The following is a 16,952-nucleotide window of genomic DNA, read 5'->3' as shown; positions in this document are numbered from 1 at the left end:
ACAAGAACAGCTTAATACTAAAGTATGAGAGGAGACCTGCTTTAGAAGCTCGATATGCATTAACCAAAAGATGCCTTGAGCTGATCAATGTCATCAAAGCATTTAAATGACATGCCATGCACATCATTATCTAAACAAGCTCCTGGATATCCAAATGACTTACTTCTCTCTTGCTTTTCTTGTGTAATAATGGGAAGACTCGTGTTCATATTTGCAGTCCATTTGCACCTTTAACTTATATCCACACCATTATGAATCTTGAGTTTGCTTATTCTTGGCATTGACTCCCCCTGTAAACAAAATTTTACAAGTACCTGTATTAATAAATTCATTGACAAATGGTGTTAAGAATGAAAAATTTTAGTGTTTATAAGCAAGAAACTTGAAATTAAAAAAGAGGAACTGCACATAGATACAAATGCATGGGCTATTAACAAACTTACTTGATTCCTTTGTGCAAAACTTAGGTCTGTATTAAATTGCATCTCAGAAAATCTATGGGAAACTAATTAAGGATATGACATCTACAATATGTAAAATATTTAATTCATAATAATTTTATCAACAATAAATACACAATACTTGAAGCTTTCCATTAATTCCTGTTACTTTCTATACACACATCTTGATTATCTTCCTTAAATCATGCACTAGTTTATGGTACAAATAATGTAATACATGTAATACAAAAATTTCCATGGAGAATTTTAATTTTCAAAAAAAAAATGTATAATACTGCCTACTGTTTACATATTACACTGTGCTGTCTAGTTATAAAAATAATTGATGCATAAAATGTGATTTTTCACATAGTAACTAAATCACACATTAAGAAATGTGTGTCCCACTTCATCTCTAAAGTCACCAAGCTTATAAAATTAAAAATAAATTACATTTACTCAGTAGTCCCTAGAGAGAGACAATATATATACCCACTCTACTGTGGTTGCATGATTCTCCATCAAACTCAAAATATTAAATACAAAGAAATAATGGGTTCAAGCAAATTTTGTACATGAAATATTATCCAAAATTTTCACAATTTTTTTAACGGTATCTGCAAGCAAGGCCATTTCAAGACAATTAAGAAGAGATATGTGCGACCGGTCGGCAGGGGATGCTCACTTTTCCATGGCACCTGATCCCACCTCTGATGTTTTAGAGGTCCGTGTTTGCTCTGCTCCTGATTTGTAATGTTTAATGGACTTTTGAGCATGAATACTGTTTGTTATTTCCATAGATTTGATATGTAATTTGTGAATGCTCAACCCTGGCCTGGCCTACTTATTACATGTATAAGTATTGATGCATGGGAAATTTTAGTGTAAATATTTTTTTCCAGTTGAACAGCAATATAAGTTGACACAGTTGATGCAGAAAAAAGACAAGAAAAGTGTATCATACTCAGATTTTGGAGATAAATTATTGAAGAAGAAAATGGTAGCAAACATTTTCCTATAACCTTTCCTCCATGTCCTCTGAAAGTGCTATTTAAATATATAAAAGCTGCAATTTTTGGGAGGGTTTACTCCATGTAATTGGATTTGAAGTTAGAAACCTTGAGATTATGACATGAGTCATGTAAAATTTTATTATACTAGTCGAGAGTATTACAGAAAAAGTGCATGTGTCTTACTCTAGATATATGATACAGTGTCAAAACTGATGCAAAACAAATTTTGGAAACAATTTCACACAGTCACATGAATAGTTTATTTTTCTGACTAATGACTATTCAACATGTCCAATAACTTAAGTATTTAAAAAAAATTAGACTTCAAAACATTGCAGTTAAAAACCTGGACACACTTTTCCATGATGTGTTTTAGGTCCAAAACAATGTTCCATACAATGTGTGGCCCTCATACTCGACAGTACAGCAAACAATCTCCTTTTATCATGAGGCTCCTGAAGGAAATTTTATAACTGAATACTTTTTCTTTCTATCTGCTGAACAGTATTGACACGTGTACTTACTTTCCGAATATAATAGTTACAATGTGTTATTGAATATATCACAACCTGCTTAACATTTTTAAATTAAAAAAAAATCATCATCCTTGTAGAGCCCCATTTAAAAATAGTCTCTATGTACAAACACAACTTAAAGAAGATGCAATTCGGAACGTGAAGTCAAGAATTTTAACGGATATCTGATGACTGATCAGAAATCACATAGATATATGGCATTTTTAGAAACTCTGCAAGTCTGCAGAAAATTATTACACGTTCATTGCAAGGATTCAAAGAAAGAGTCACGTTTGTACACACCCGAACTGTGTCTTACCTTCTATCAGCTGTTTTCACCGGAAACAATGGACATTCATTCTCCTATCGCCATAGTAAAGAGATCCGCCGTAAACACATATGTTTAGAACTGTTTAATCTTTTCCCATTAGTTTGAAAGGAGTCAACAAACTATTAAGACTTGTTCTTAGCAAAATTCAATTGTAATAAATGCATCTATCCACAAAAGAAATATGCATATGCCAACCACGTGCTCTGTGGAATAATATGACTGAGGAAACTCGAGTGATAAACAGGACATTTTTTCCTGGTTTGCGAGAGATGGGTTAAAATCGCGTTTTGTCATTAATCAGACGATGCGATGCAACAAATAAAAGATGTAAGTTGTGTAAACTAAGTACCATTACTTAGATATGTCTTGTGTTTATGTTGTTACGGTCTCATTTATTCTAAAAACAATGTTATTTGAACTCTGTGTGACAGAGGAATGGCGGACATAATAAACGCATGGTCTCAGGGAGACCACCATATGAAAAATCAGATTTTCAAAAATTATGGACAACGACAAGAAAAAAGCAAAACAAATGGTTGTAGCCATATTATTAATGAACCGAACTGACATCATTTTCTTTGCATTATTCATCTCCTAAATGCTGTGGCTGCGCAGTTCTAACATGATTAATTTTCACCAAATGCAAACAATAGAAAAATAATTATTTACTAGTTTTGGTCTCTAACAGTAGGTAATAAGTGCATTAGCACTTTGAGTAACTTTGAGCTGGTTTGGTAATGTATTAAGCGCATTCTTGGTATTTCTTATTTTAGACCAGAATACATCCAAGATGGCTTGTACATCCCCCTTAATTCACCAGTTCAAACGAACATAAATTATTTATAAAATAAAAACTCAAACACTTATATAAAGAATAAGCTCGCATTTCTCTGGCTCTAGTATATGACAAACTTTATGTCCTTTTAAGGAACAGACACCAGATTTTTTTTTTTTTTTACGAAAAATGATGGAACGAAAAGTAAGCTCATCTGAACCAGGTGTAGTCTTAGCTTTCTTTAAATACCCCCTCGTGATAATAAGAAAACATGTAACACGACTTGTACCTGATATGTAAAAATTACTTCCTTATACATATAACGATCAGGCTTACTTTTTTGTAGAGAAATGGTCAATTGATCATCAAATAAGTTTATTTCGCACATTCTATTATTAATTAACTCTGAAAACTTCAAAAAACTTGCGAAACTTAAAATACACATACACTGTACACGCGATTCTAAGGTCTAATAAATTACACATTTCGCTCCTGTACAATACACATATGCTTTTAAGAATTTCAGGTGATAAAAGTTCCTTTTTATTGTTTGATCGGTGACCAACTGATATGTGACATCCTTCCCTGGTGAGAATTTCGAGATCCGAGGAATAAAGATTAGTTTATGTGCCCAGCTTTTATCACAAGAAACTTCATCTATTGTATTTACTGAATTACAAGTATTACTAAGTTTGTCCAAGTACAATGAAACATAATAATCTGAAGCAGGAAGTGGAGAAAGCTGATAGGTAGACCACTGTTAAATGAAGGAGACTTTGAGGAGAGATGGACCCAGAGAGATACACACATGTGTTGAACACGTTTATCAAATCAAATCATAGACTTGCACACAAAGCAAAATGAATTATCTGATTGGCTAATAATGATGTTACATACACTGGTTTTACTAATAAACGAAAGTCAGTAAAAAAGGTTCAACTATTAACAGGAATATAACAAACACCAAAATCTGCTGAATGCAGCTGAATACTGTTATGTTGTTTTTTCCGCTTTGGATTTTAAACATACTGAAGGCAGTTTCTCGACGAGGTTCTGTAACCAACGATCAAAGATTGACCAGGATGAAGTCCATTTACCCGAATTAAAGATATCTGCAAAACTGTTTAATAAAAAACAATACTTCATGTAAAGTCATTTGAACATTAGACCTCGCCAATTTAAATGATATGGCCTTGTCCTATAAACCATAAACAATAACAATTTTCCATAATGTATCAGTTTAAATTGTTCAAATGTATGTACAATCCATAGTTATCATTCAATCACACATATAACTCTGACCTTGTCAGCTTCATCAAGACAAACTCTTCAAAGGGCCATGTTTAAAGACAATCAGTACAAAAATTCAGTACCAAAATTAACTCCAAGACCATGCTAGCTTCATCAAAACAGCTCTTGAAAGGGCCACGTCTAGCACAATACTTACATTTTTCACACCTTACCAATTTCTTCAAGACAAACTCTTGAAAAGGTCATGTCTAATCCTTTTTTTCCCCAAATTGTTTATAAAATACTAACTACTAAAATGTGCACGTACTATAATTTTTCTGTGTGATAAGTATGCTTACCAAATTATGGACGGAGTGAGAGCAATTCATCTCAGTAAATGGTTGAAAGTTAACAAGAGCGCGTTACTTGGATGCACGATTAAGGATATTGAAACTAGTTAGGATAAAATTATTTCTAGACCAAAGAGTGTGTTTATTTGCTTTTGACTGTCACACTTTAAAACATAAAATAAGTGCAAAAAATGTAAGAACGAACTCAGAGTTGAATGAATATAAACAAATATTGAAATCCACACTGACATGAAAAAAGAAACGACCTTGTGGATTGCTAGCCTCAGTTTCAGTTGGGGTTCTAATAAAACTATGGATAGGAAACAATGCATTTAGCATCAGCATCCACAACGGATTATAGATGAAAGTATATTAAAATCTTACAAGTATATATTAAGTGCAATTAGAGCAATGTTTTATTTCTAAAAACGATACTATAGAGAATGTCTAGTTATATTAACTACAGAAAACAGTTTTGATGTTCTTACTACTTTTTTAAACTAACCATGCATTCTTATAAAATTTACATTTATTGAGTGTTTTTGTTTTAACTTTAACTTTTTTGACAGTTATTGCTTTTAAGTTAATTTCTGTATTTTGGTAAGACACGTTTAAATATACTTTCGTACTTTTAGATATCAAAAAAAATATTGAACTGATACCTCTTTGCAAAAAATGTTGAAAAACAAGGGCACCTCAAAGCGGAGCATCCCCTCGCAAAAGAGCATATCGATCCTAATATGAATTATCACTTGCTTAACTTTTGTTACACACCCACTCACTCACCCCCTCCCTCCACCCCCTTTCACACACTCGAGTGTTACCATTTCCTCTCCAACGTCGTTATGAGGGGATAGATGATTTTTTTGCAAGGAAAACACAACTTTACTCTTTAAACTTTCCTTGGAGACAACTTTCATAATTCTAAGTAAATAAGAAGTACAATGTAAATAAGTTGACACTATGTTTTGAATATTGAGCATGGCTGAGTTTTGATATGTTTCATATCATGAGGTATTAGGACCGCTGCTACAGTTTGATTTATAAATCAGTGTAAATTTATTTGAGCATTGACCATTATGAATGATTTCTGAGTAATAACTAGATGCAATTGCCATACTTTACTGCTATAATTTTTGCCTTGCTGTAGTTAACAAAAACGTTAATGTTGGTATTGAACATTTTGTTATATCAACCTTGCTGCAATGAACAAAAACGCTAATGTTGATTTTCAAAATTCTGTTACTGATTACAGACAGAGAAAAACCACAACAATTCTTGACCAGTGTTTTCCTTATTTTTTCTGTGCTTTAATTTAAATAATATGGCATAAAATACATACGAATGAATCAGACCTGCGACAACCCGAAATTGGCGACTTCACTGTATGTAGGTAATTCAGTCTACATGTATGAAGCTAAATATAGTGATTGGACAAATGCTGTAAAGAAGTACATGTTTACATGCTTAAAAAAATACAGACAATAATCGTGGATACGTAAACCTGTAATTGGCGACTTCACTGAACGTAGGTAAAGCTACGTGGCTAAATATGATGTTAACAAGAATTCCGAACCCGATTGCATAGACATCAATTATTATTTACACTTGGAAAAACAAAATACTGATTGTTATATTTTATTATCCCATCGCTCATTTTTATTTATGTGATTGGAATACGCAAAGATCAGATAATATATGAACACATTAAAGATATACATACATATATATATATATATATATATATATATATATATATATATATATATATATATATATATATATATATATATATATATAAACCAAGGCAACAATTGATCCCGGTGCAAATTACGTCACTTCGGTTTCGCACACATTATATCTAACCCACCCACAAACACACACACACATAGCGCGTTGCTATATCCCCTCCGCAACTCCTTTGCGAGAGGGTAAAAATGAAAATGTTACACTATAGGGAATCCAATGTAGCATTTGATTTAACATAGACACAAATTTACTATAAAACAATAATGACAACTTCGAAATTATAATTTCATATTGAAATACAGTATTTATACTGTAAAGACACTTGTTTTCGTGCTTTAAATTTTGGTGGTTTCAGGAAAATATTTCGGTTCATGAGGATATATTTGATTCTATGGTTGAAAGACAAACATGGTAGTGTAGTTTGTAATTTTAACATTAAGTGGATGATATGAATTCGTGGGTCTCTTCATACCACGAAACAACGGAAATTAGATCCCACGAATACGAGTGATTTTACAGTACTTTATGATTATTAATGGAAAGTTTACTTATGTTGGAAATAGTGACGCTTTCTGTCTCAGCATCACTACAGATAATTCAGAAAAAAATGTTTATTCTACATAGAAATTCTACGATAAATGGACCAATTCAGGGTATAAAAAATGAAAAAAAGAAAAATAATTGTTTCAAATAGCAAAATGAACATCATAATTCTCTAAAGGACATATCAGTGAACTTAGGGAAAAAAAAAGAAAATAAAAGAATTGTCCACAAATCTGGTTTCGTTAACTTTGTACAACAGTTTTAATACACCATTGATTTTATTTTCCCAAAATAATAAAAATCTTAAAACCTTTAAAGCAAAAACTTTCCTGAATTACCGTTACGGAACTTAAAATTTTAAGAGAGACAACTGTTTTTGTCTAATCATTTCGTTATGTAGAAAATGTAATCGTCTAAAATAGCTGACTCGCAACTAGATATTAGGTTCCGTGGTCACTTTCAGATAAGTTTCAGTACTTTTTGAAATCTGCATTCTGTGCGTGAAATTTAAAACAAAATCGTTACGGAAGTTAATCAATTTTAAGCGACATGCTATGATTTAGCATGAAAGGAGATCCATGCTTTTCTTTGCGAGAAGTGGTTTGATTTCTTTTTATATAGGATAAAAAACTTTTTTATTACAATCTAATCGGAAGGCTTAAAATTACGGCTGAAAAATTCATCTTGAAATTTGTAAATAAATGAAGCAACATTGAGATGTGCAGTGGAATACGTTTTTCAACATTACATTATGTTCATATCAAAACTTTAACTGCATATTTATCGGTAAATATTTACAAAACCATGTGTGTATGTTAAGTCTTGGAGTTGAAACGATCTTTAAATTTATAGTTTAGATATTTCAACGGTGAATTTGTAAGCGACATAAAAACTTCTTAATTGGTTATGTTTTTGTAGAATGACTGAACTATGAATGACAACATATATTGATGCATAATAAATAAGCATTCAGCATTTCGCTAATTTTTTGATATTTATAACGACAATGTTTGCTAACAGATTTTGTCGTTGGATTGCATAGTGACTGACATGTTAAATGTACATATCATTACAAAATTTTTGACGGGTAATTTCAGCAATGAAAATAAAGTCGCATTAAGGTCAGACGACACGTTCCTCAGTAATATATTTTTCCCAAGAATTTTTCATTGATATATTGCTACTTTTACAAGTTTCCTCGGAAAGAATTAAGGTACCTTACCTGGCATTTGTGCAAGATACCTGAGGATGTTTTTGTACTATATAATTCTATTAGAATTCACTAGCATTGGCAACATCACAAATTTTGGTGTCTTTTTTTTTACTTAGACATTCATTGTATATTACGAAAAAATACAAAATAGAAATTAGAGCAACGTAACATCAGACTTTAAATTGCCATCGATTGTTTATCGTATAGATTTTGAAGAGAACTCTTTTTAAACGCTGGGACAATTGCAAAAAAGGTCTATGCACAAAATAAATAACAGTATTTTGGTATATTTTTGCAAAAAAGTGATACGCAGAAATAAGCCCGTTATACGGTATTTGATTACCCAGTTTACATAGGATGCCTACTCATTTTAAGTACCTTGTCCCATACTTCCCCCTTTTTTCTTTGTTTTTCTTGTGCTTTTCTTCTTTATCTATTATAAAATTTATGTTTGTTATCTTCAGATTTTACATTCAAATTATATTTTGGATTAAAAAATAATTGATTTAATTTTGATTAATTATGATTGATTGAATGATTGCATATTGTTTAACGTCCCATTCGAGAATTTTCCACACATATTGACACGTCAATGTATGCCAGTGAAGGGTTTGAAATTTAGACCTACACTCGGCACTCAGCGCCACTGAGCAGTGAGTGTTCTTTAAAGTGCCAAGGCCTATTGTGACACGGGACCTCGGTTTTTAAGGTCTTATCCGAAAGACCCTTAACTTTCACTTCTTGTGCCGGGCGCTTGGCGAAGGAACAGTCACGACCTATGTATACGTCTTAAGTTTGAAGCGGCGCAGCGAACGAGAATCGAACCCGGGCCTCCCGATCACGAAGAGAGCGTTGAACCATTATAAATAATGATTGAAGCAAAACCATGTCTAATTCAAATTCAAAATGTTAATTTAATGAAACCCATCATCTCAAGGTCGAATCTTTTCGCCCAGTAACGTTTTTATGGGTATCATCACAATGTTTCTTATGGGTTTTTAAGCTTACTGATGCCAATTATATATGATGTCCATTCTGGATCGTTTAAGACATTTTCTATTAAATTTTGGCAACACATGCAACGTTGATAAAAGTTGTTCTAGTTGAACAAACAAAATGAATATTCAATTCTCAGACAGAAAAAAATCCCTCAGTATTTTGTACAGAGTGTTCTGTAGAGAAAAACTAGGTAAGATACCAGTGTTCAGTGCCTAACTGTCCAGAATGCTTCTTTGAGTAGTGATTTTATATAGTGTGCATATATTGATAAAACAAAAAAAAAATACTGTCAAGTTCATTACAGCTATTATCAACATCTCTAACTGCCGTGTTTGTTTCACGTTGGTATAGCTATCTAGCAATTGCAAAGTTCCGAAAATATAAATGATGTGTAAATATGTCTCCATGTTTTTCTGAAATTGTGTAATTTATGTCAAAATATACTTTAAAAGCACTCTGATGAAATTTGTTTGAACAAGAACAGACAATGCTTAATATTGAACAGTTTTGGTTTGTTTTTTCCACTTTAGATTAAAAGTCATTATATTCTGCAAAAATGAAAATTGTAGATTTAATATTTAAAGTCAAATGACATAACATATTGATTTCTTAAAAGGATTCTGTTACAGAATGTTTGAACAATTAGATATTATTACCTTACCTTATGAATACATGTAAACGTGGAAAAAATAAAAACGTAGAGATGTTACATACAGGGTGTCCCAGAATATATGATACCATTTCAAGATTCTGTAAAACCTAATTTAATGAATATTGAATTACAACAAATGCATCATAAACATTGTATATACTGTCCAATTTTATTCACCTAATTTGACAGTCATTAAAAAGAAAATAACAAAATGAATTCACTTTCAAAAATGATATGGTTTTTAAATGATGCCCTCTAAATGACGTTCTATCTGTGTAATGAGAAATTCTAGACATTGCACAAAATTCTTTAACTTGAGACAACAGGGCCTGCCTCGGTAGTAACTTCTGGATTTTTATCAGAGGTAAGCCCTTTATAAATGTTAAGGATTCTGGTTTGGGTTTAGCAGCAGTAACCTAAGATTAGGATTGATAATTACAGTTTCAAAATGAGGATAGCTAGCTCTTTTCATAATCCATTTTGACTGATTTTGCAGTTTTTGCAAAAGTTTCATGTAAATTTGTTACGTTGCAATTTCATAAGTGTGAGATTTTTTTGGACTATTTTGTTGCTATAAAATTGTACTTAATCAAATATTTTTCCAGACATATATCAAAGAAATTGGCCAAAGTATGTGTTTGGGGCAGGTATTTCAAATGGTATCATATATTTTGGGACACCCTGTATATGGTACCAAATGAAATAGCGTCAGATTCCTTTGTTCGTGTTATTGACACTGAGGGCAAGGTTATTCAAAGTATGAGAAATTAATCTCTTTTTATATTTATTTTTTTTTCTTTCAACATATATAACAGATCTTTGCTTCTTCAATCGACACTTTAAAATCTATCTCAGAATAAACTTTCACAACCCCTTAAGGACTTCTGAATTTTGCACGATAAACTTTGTTATTGCTACTCCTCCGAAACCGCAAACCATAGCGACATGAAATCTTCACGATTCTCTCCTTTTACTTTAGGTTATTCTCCAGTCTATCTATTGCAAAAAAGATTCATGGAACCCTTCTGACATGTATTGCCCCTGAATATGTTGAACTTTCGTAATCAAAGCATAATGTCTTAACAATGAATCACAAAAATATGGGACTGCCTGCAACTGGGACCCTTGACCTTTAAGATTGAAATTTGGTCAAGGTCAAAGATCAAGCTTAAGATCCTGCTGTTTAGGTCACACAGCCATGTGAGACCTGAATTTTGACATTTGAAAGTTATTCACAGGTCATGAGGATAATAAAAGGATGCGTTTAGATCCAGCTTTCGTTTTATTTCCTTCAAGCAAGCAATTTTCTTTAATTATTCTTAAACTTTGAACAATTGACCTATGACCCAAGGGTCAAGACAGGCTTAGGAAAATATACATAAACGTATCTCTCAGCTTATGACACGATAGGAATAAAATGCTTTGAATTTAAGAAAATTGTCTGTATTTGTAATGGGGGGGGGGGGGCAGAACAAAAGCAATGTAGAAAATGCCACATTTCACGTTTTATTTGCCATGGACCGGTCACGTAGCCTAGTGGTAGGGCGCTCGCTTCGTGATGGGGAGGCCCGGATTCAGTTCTCGTTCGCCGCGCCGCGTCAAACCTAAGAAGTAAACATAGGTAGTGACTGTTCCTTCGCTAAGCGTTCGGCACTAAAAGTGAAAATCGCGGGTCTTACGGATGAGACCTTAGAAACCGAAGTCCCCTGTCATGGTAGTTGTTGGCACGATAAAGAACCTTCTCTGCTCAATGGCCCTGAGTGCCGAGTAAAGGTATAAATTTGAAGCCTTTCACCGGCAGACAGTGACGTCTTTATATGAGTGAAAAATTCTCAAAAGGGACGCTAAACACCATACAATCAATAAATGTTTGCCAAAATTTTCTTCTTAAAATGCATTTTATTTATTTAAGTTGCATTTACTTTACCCCACGCAAAAGCTTGTTTCAATCTAGAGTCTCCTTTCCGAATCTTCAAAACACTAGGTCTACAATCCGGTTTTAAGTCCAATCTATGTTGTTCTAAATGACCGCTTACGTACCAACCAGCCTTGACTCATTTTTTAACTTTATCAAAACATTGAACACCTCAAATTAATCCTTCAATTTTTAACGCACCACAAATAGAGATTTATACAGTGAAACACCTCAGATATTGTAATATAATTCAACTTTCCTTACTTTCATCTAATGTGTTTCTAAGGGGAATTTTTTCTGTTTATTTTCCGATGAATGTAATGCCATTTTTAGTAACCGAACTACCATTCATTATTTATTTGATATAATTATTGTCAGTGTTTATTATTTCAATAATTAAAGGAACGCGACTATGTTATAAACTAATACTCTCTAAAACGTATGACAATGTTCTTTTCATGATTTCAATTCAGCTTCTGTAAATCTTTTGTTTCTCTCCGTGTGCTTTAAAGGAAATATTTTAATCATATGTTTCTATTTTTAAATTATACATAAAAATTCTTGTTGAGTAGAGAAAAGAAAAAAATTCAAATAACTTATTAAACGAGGTAATTGTTATCAATGGGTAATGCCGGGGATGGCAAGGGATATAACTCTGTAAAGAAGCACGTGTTTTGCGTTTTTTATTTGTAAAGAAAGAATTTAATTGAATTTAGTACAAATTGAAAACCAAACTAGAAAAAAAATTATGTAGGTTATAAAAATTAAATGATAAGAAGGACCTTAGACTAAGTTTTCCTGATGTGATTGTAATTATCACATTCTCAAGTATTTCGTCTGCACATCAACTTTATACAGGGTATATTAACCATGTTATTTGTCAATCAAGCTGTACGTGTATTAAGGTGTATCGACAAGCAAGTTTATTTCTATATATTTTTTAACCTGAAGAAATATCTTACTAATATTCCATTGCATTCCACTCGACGTGTTACCATTGACCGTTTGCTTACTGACAACAAACCAAATTTCTGCCTGCTTTATTAGTAATCGCATTTAAAAATTTGCACGTGCAAATTTTCATAACTTATGTATTCGGTAACTTAGTAAATCATTGTAATGACAATAAAACATAACGGGGAATTCTTTATTTTTATAACATTTAACACAAAATTATATATATTGTATACTACAGGCTTTTAGATCCGCTCCCAAGAATCGTGTAATTTTCCAATCGATATATTTCTTCGCTGCTGTCGGCATGTAAATTTCGTGCACAATTTTTTGAGTCAGGTAAATAATGAGTATGTACATGCTTTCATAAAGTGTGCGATTCGTTTTCTAGATTCATTTCTCGATGAACAAAATAATTTATATAGTCAATCCTGTGATATCAAGTATATTTTATCTGATTTATTTATATTCTTGCATTTTTTTCTCTCTTTTTTTTTTCTACCAAAATGATTTGGAAACACTCAAGAAGGTGAAAAGGACCAAAATTCTTCACTTAACAATTAGTCTGCCACTAAATAATGCATATATTACAGGTTATCAACTGAGATTTACACATTACTAGAAAACCATCGTCAACTGACGCATCAGCAGAGATTGATACTCTGTCATTTAAACTGTTACCTTCCAAAATGCACTATTTTTTGCACAGAATGTCTGATTGGCAGCTAAACACCAACAAAACTGTTGGGCGATCAAAGCTGTCAAATAAAGTAAAACACAATTAAAAGAAAAATCCTTAACAGTCTAAAGTATCTCGTCTTATCCAAAGTTTCCAAAGTGATAACTTCTCTCTTACATGCAGATAATTTTCATAAATTTATTCCTAACATGAATTTGCTAAAATCAGGATCATTATAACCATGCTTTTCTTTTCATATTCACATCAAAAGATAAATTCTTTTTTTCTAACAATATTTTAGATGAAATTTTTATTCAAGAACACTTTCCCTTAATCAATGTTTACATATAAGTGAATTATAATTGCATAGTTCCATTGGATACAGTGCTCCTCTTTCTATGCATAGATCTTGTATGGTGACATTGGACTTTTGGAAAGACAAATCCTTTTTTTCCTAATCATTGGGTTAAAATGTAAAACATTTCATTTGTTGTATGAGCAGAATTGCTGTAAAAACATCGACATATTTCTGTTATCAATAATATGGTATGGATGTCTTTTTTCATTTAAAGGGAAATTACTTTAAAGGACGTCTATTTGGAGATTTAAAAAAAATTTCTTTAATCCTTTGATTAAAACAGATAAAGTCATATACTAATGTAACACCATACTTTATCACAAGCATGAAAAGATGCGATAAATTTCACACATGTAATGAAAATTACTTAAAGGGCCCGCGTCTCGAAAAGTGAAGTCGTCTGCACTGCGAGATCTTATGTGAATCTCCCCAGCTCCGTTAGTCTCACTGATGGTCAGAATTTCTGGCATCAATGAACCATCATGGAATCTCCACTCACTTCCGGTCTTTACTCCCTGGACCCAAATTTGGATAGAAGAAGAATCTGTATACTGCGCTAAGAAAAGAAGAAGGGACTTAAGTTAATAATTGTAATATTTAGTCTGTTCAGTCTCCTTTTATTCAAGTGCATAATTCCCTATCCCTATTTTAGGAATTTTGTGCTTTATTATTTATTATTATGTCAGATGTTGAGCTTAATATGAAAAGGAGGACCTTAACACTTTATCAGAATGGATAAAATGTTCTAGAAATATAATAAGAATCTAATAAGAAAATTAAAAGGCAAAACGAGAACCACCTATTCCTCAGTTTTCACTAAATCGGAGGTGATAAAAGAGTTAGAGAGACTATAAGAATTTTATGTTATGGTTCCAGCAGACAAGGCTCATTATTATAACTGTATTCTGGAAGAACTTGGTTTTATTTCCACGTCTAGAAATCCTACATGTACTCGCAGTTCATTTTCAAGGGAAGAAATTTTTCAAAATCACACTTCAGTGTTTCATACTTTTAACATTCCACTTAACCAAGCTGAATTAGATCCATTCTACCAATATACACTGGATTCAGAAACTTCATAAAAAACCTACAAAGAAAGATACATTGCTGGGTCCAACAAATGTTGTACCAAGGTCCTATCTTTACTCCTCACCAAAATATTAACTGCTGTTTAGGAGAAACTTTAGACGTACTGTGCTAGAAGTGGTGTAAATCAGATGTGGATCCTCAAAACTCCCAGATAAAAGATCTTTTTCAAAAATTTAAAATTATCAAATTTTTCAAGTCTTTAACATAACTTTATAAGTTGTATAAAGTGTAGAAAAGTCTTTTACAAGCTTCTACATGAAAAGAAGAAAACACTTGCCGTTGCCTTCAACTCGACATTCAGATACTGTCAACGTACTTTATTTCACGGGGTCATAATTCCGCGGAATTACAATTCCTGTACAGTCCCCGAGTATAGTCTTCACTTCTATATCCATTCGAAATAAACAGGGAATTATACTTAACCAGATAAGCTGAAACTTGAATAAACTTTAATCTACATTATGTTTGGAAGATTTCGTACAAGTTTCAACTCTTCTGGCCCGGTTGTTCTTGAGAAGACGATTTTGAAATGACCCCAACCTATGTTTACCTTCTCTTGACTGTCATGGAAAGGAGAAATGTCTTTCATTTGACAAGACAATAGGAAACTTTGTTGCAAGTTTGATTAAAATTGGTGCAGTAGTTCTTAGAATGTAGTTGAAAATGTAAAGTTTAAGCACGACGCACTACCGCGCGACAACGGACAAAAACAGATAGCAGATGGTCACCCGAGTGACTCAGGTGACCGAAGAAAGGTGTTAGCCTTCGCATAAAAGGTCATGATATCTAGTTCATCTTGTGAACGTTTTTTTTTTTCTGTTTTAAATTCTTTTTCCTTTTTATTTTCATGGGCCGGGTTAACAAATTAACATATGTGTAAATCCTACATTTATAATTGGCGTGATGAAATCGTTTAAAGACAGTTTAAAGACATTTAGACATTTAGCACCTATAAGTCTGGATTGATGGCGGCTTAAAGACGTCTAGAAGTCAATTTCAAGCACCTATAATCCATCTTTAAGACACCTTTATGTTATCTTTAATAACCCTTTAAAGTGTTGGAGATGGTTTAATGGTACCTTAATGATGGTGTATAAGTATAAGGGTGCTAAAAGTTGACTTGAAGACAATCTTTATTTTATCTTGAAGCACCTTTAAGCCGTCTTTGAACCAAGTTTAAAAGAAATGTTTCATTTTGTGTTTTTTTTTCTTGGTGAAATTCCAATTTTCAGTTGAAAAATAAATTAAACAAAAATATAATGAATTTTGGTCTTATACAATTACAGGTACACCATCATATTTTTTTTATTTGAAGTTTTTCATACTTACCAGAATGATTCCTAAATATGTTGTATTTCTCAATTGAGTCAAGTTTAATGAGATCTCCACCGTCTGTCAAACAACTTATAACAGCTTCTGGATAGGATTTAGGGGCAGGAACATACTTTAAACAAATCCCTATATGGGTATAGTCATACATCGTATATCCGGAAGGGCAGTTGGCTTTAAAAGATTAGGTCAGTATTAACAAAAACAAGAAAACTCACTCACATAGTAACTTCCGCTTTAAATCATTACAATGTATTCCACTAACATTATCAAATTCTATGGTCGATTTGAGTATTCCAGGTATTATGTCTTCGTTATTGAAGATAATGTGAATTGCTTTTAATCAAATAAAACAAAGTACTTACACCAGAGCACTGTATCTAAATTGATAATATATGATTTGAAAATTACTTGTTAGAATTGTTGACTGGTATACTTTGACGTATGGTTCTACTTACAAGGCTTGAATGTTTTCCAATGTATGCCGTTCAAGTCATTTCCAGGAGGTCTACTGCAGCATGCACACTGTTTATCATAGTTGTTATAACTGATCATGTATAAATTCTCATGATTAATGAGGCATGTTTGAAAACACCTAGAAATAATGTTTACATTTTTCTTGTACGGTACACAAGTCGTCGTTGGATTCTCAGCAACATTCACTGTGTAATTGCAGCAATGATCATTCTGTAACGTTGTTCTTATAACCAAGTTTAAAATCATAAAACGCAACATTTTTGAAGTTCGAAGCATTCCGATTTCTTTTCAGCTTGGTACAGTGCTTGTCAGTGACAGACACACAGCAAAGTAAATCCCAA

At 32.5% G+C, this 16,952-nt stretch overlaps 1 protein-coding gene across 1 annotated transcript; it reads right to left on the bottom strand.

The window, feature by feature from the left end:
- Positions 1 to 13,669: 13,669 nt before the first annotated feature.
- LOC133198681 (uncharacterized) lies at positions 13,670 to 16,670 on the bottom strand. Its single transcript, XM_061334715.1, has 3 exons — positions 16,593 to 16,670; positions 16,135 to 16,308; positions 13,670 to 14,272 (listed from the first exon to the last, which is right to left on the bottom strand). The coding sequence occupies exons 2-3, from the start codon at positions 16,283 to 16,285 to the stop codon at positions 14,034 to 14,036; spliced, it is 390 nt and encodes a 129-aa protein (XP_061190699.1). The 5' UTR covers positions 16,286 to 16,308; positions 16,593 to 16,670; the 3' UTR covers positions 13,670 to 14,033.
- Between the last annotated feature and the right edge of the window lie 282 nt (positions 16,671 to 16,952).

Source organism: Saccostrea echinata, unplaced genomic scaffold, assembly GCF_033153115.1.
Source record: "Saccostrea echinata isolate AGI-Se365-2 ecotype Australia unplaced genomic scaffold, CSIRO_AGI_Sech_v1 ptg000033l, whole genome shotgun sequence".
NCBI classification, from domain to species: domain Eukaryota; kingdom Metazoa; phylum Mollusca; class Bivalvia; order Ostreida; family Ostreidae; genus Saccostrea; species Saccostrea echinata.
The sequence above is the reverse complement of the archived record's forward strand: the minus strand, read 5'-3'. Positions and strand labels throughout refer to the sequence as shown.

What these genes read in the sequence shown, in the direction of transcription:
- LOC133198681 (XM_061334715.1), bottom strand. Translation starts at nt 16,285, where the DNA reads ATGTATGACTATACCCATATAGGGATTTGTTTAAAGTATGTTCCTGCC. An exon ending in CATATTTAGGAATCATTCTG is followed by an intron (nt 14,273 to 16,134) that starts GTAAGTATGAAA and finishes TTCTTTTCTTAG; the next exon opens with CGCAGTATACAGATTCTTCT.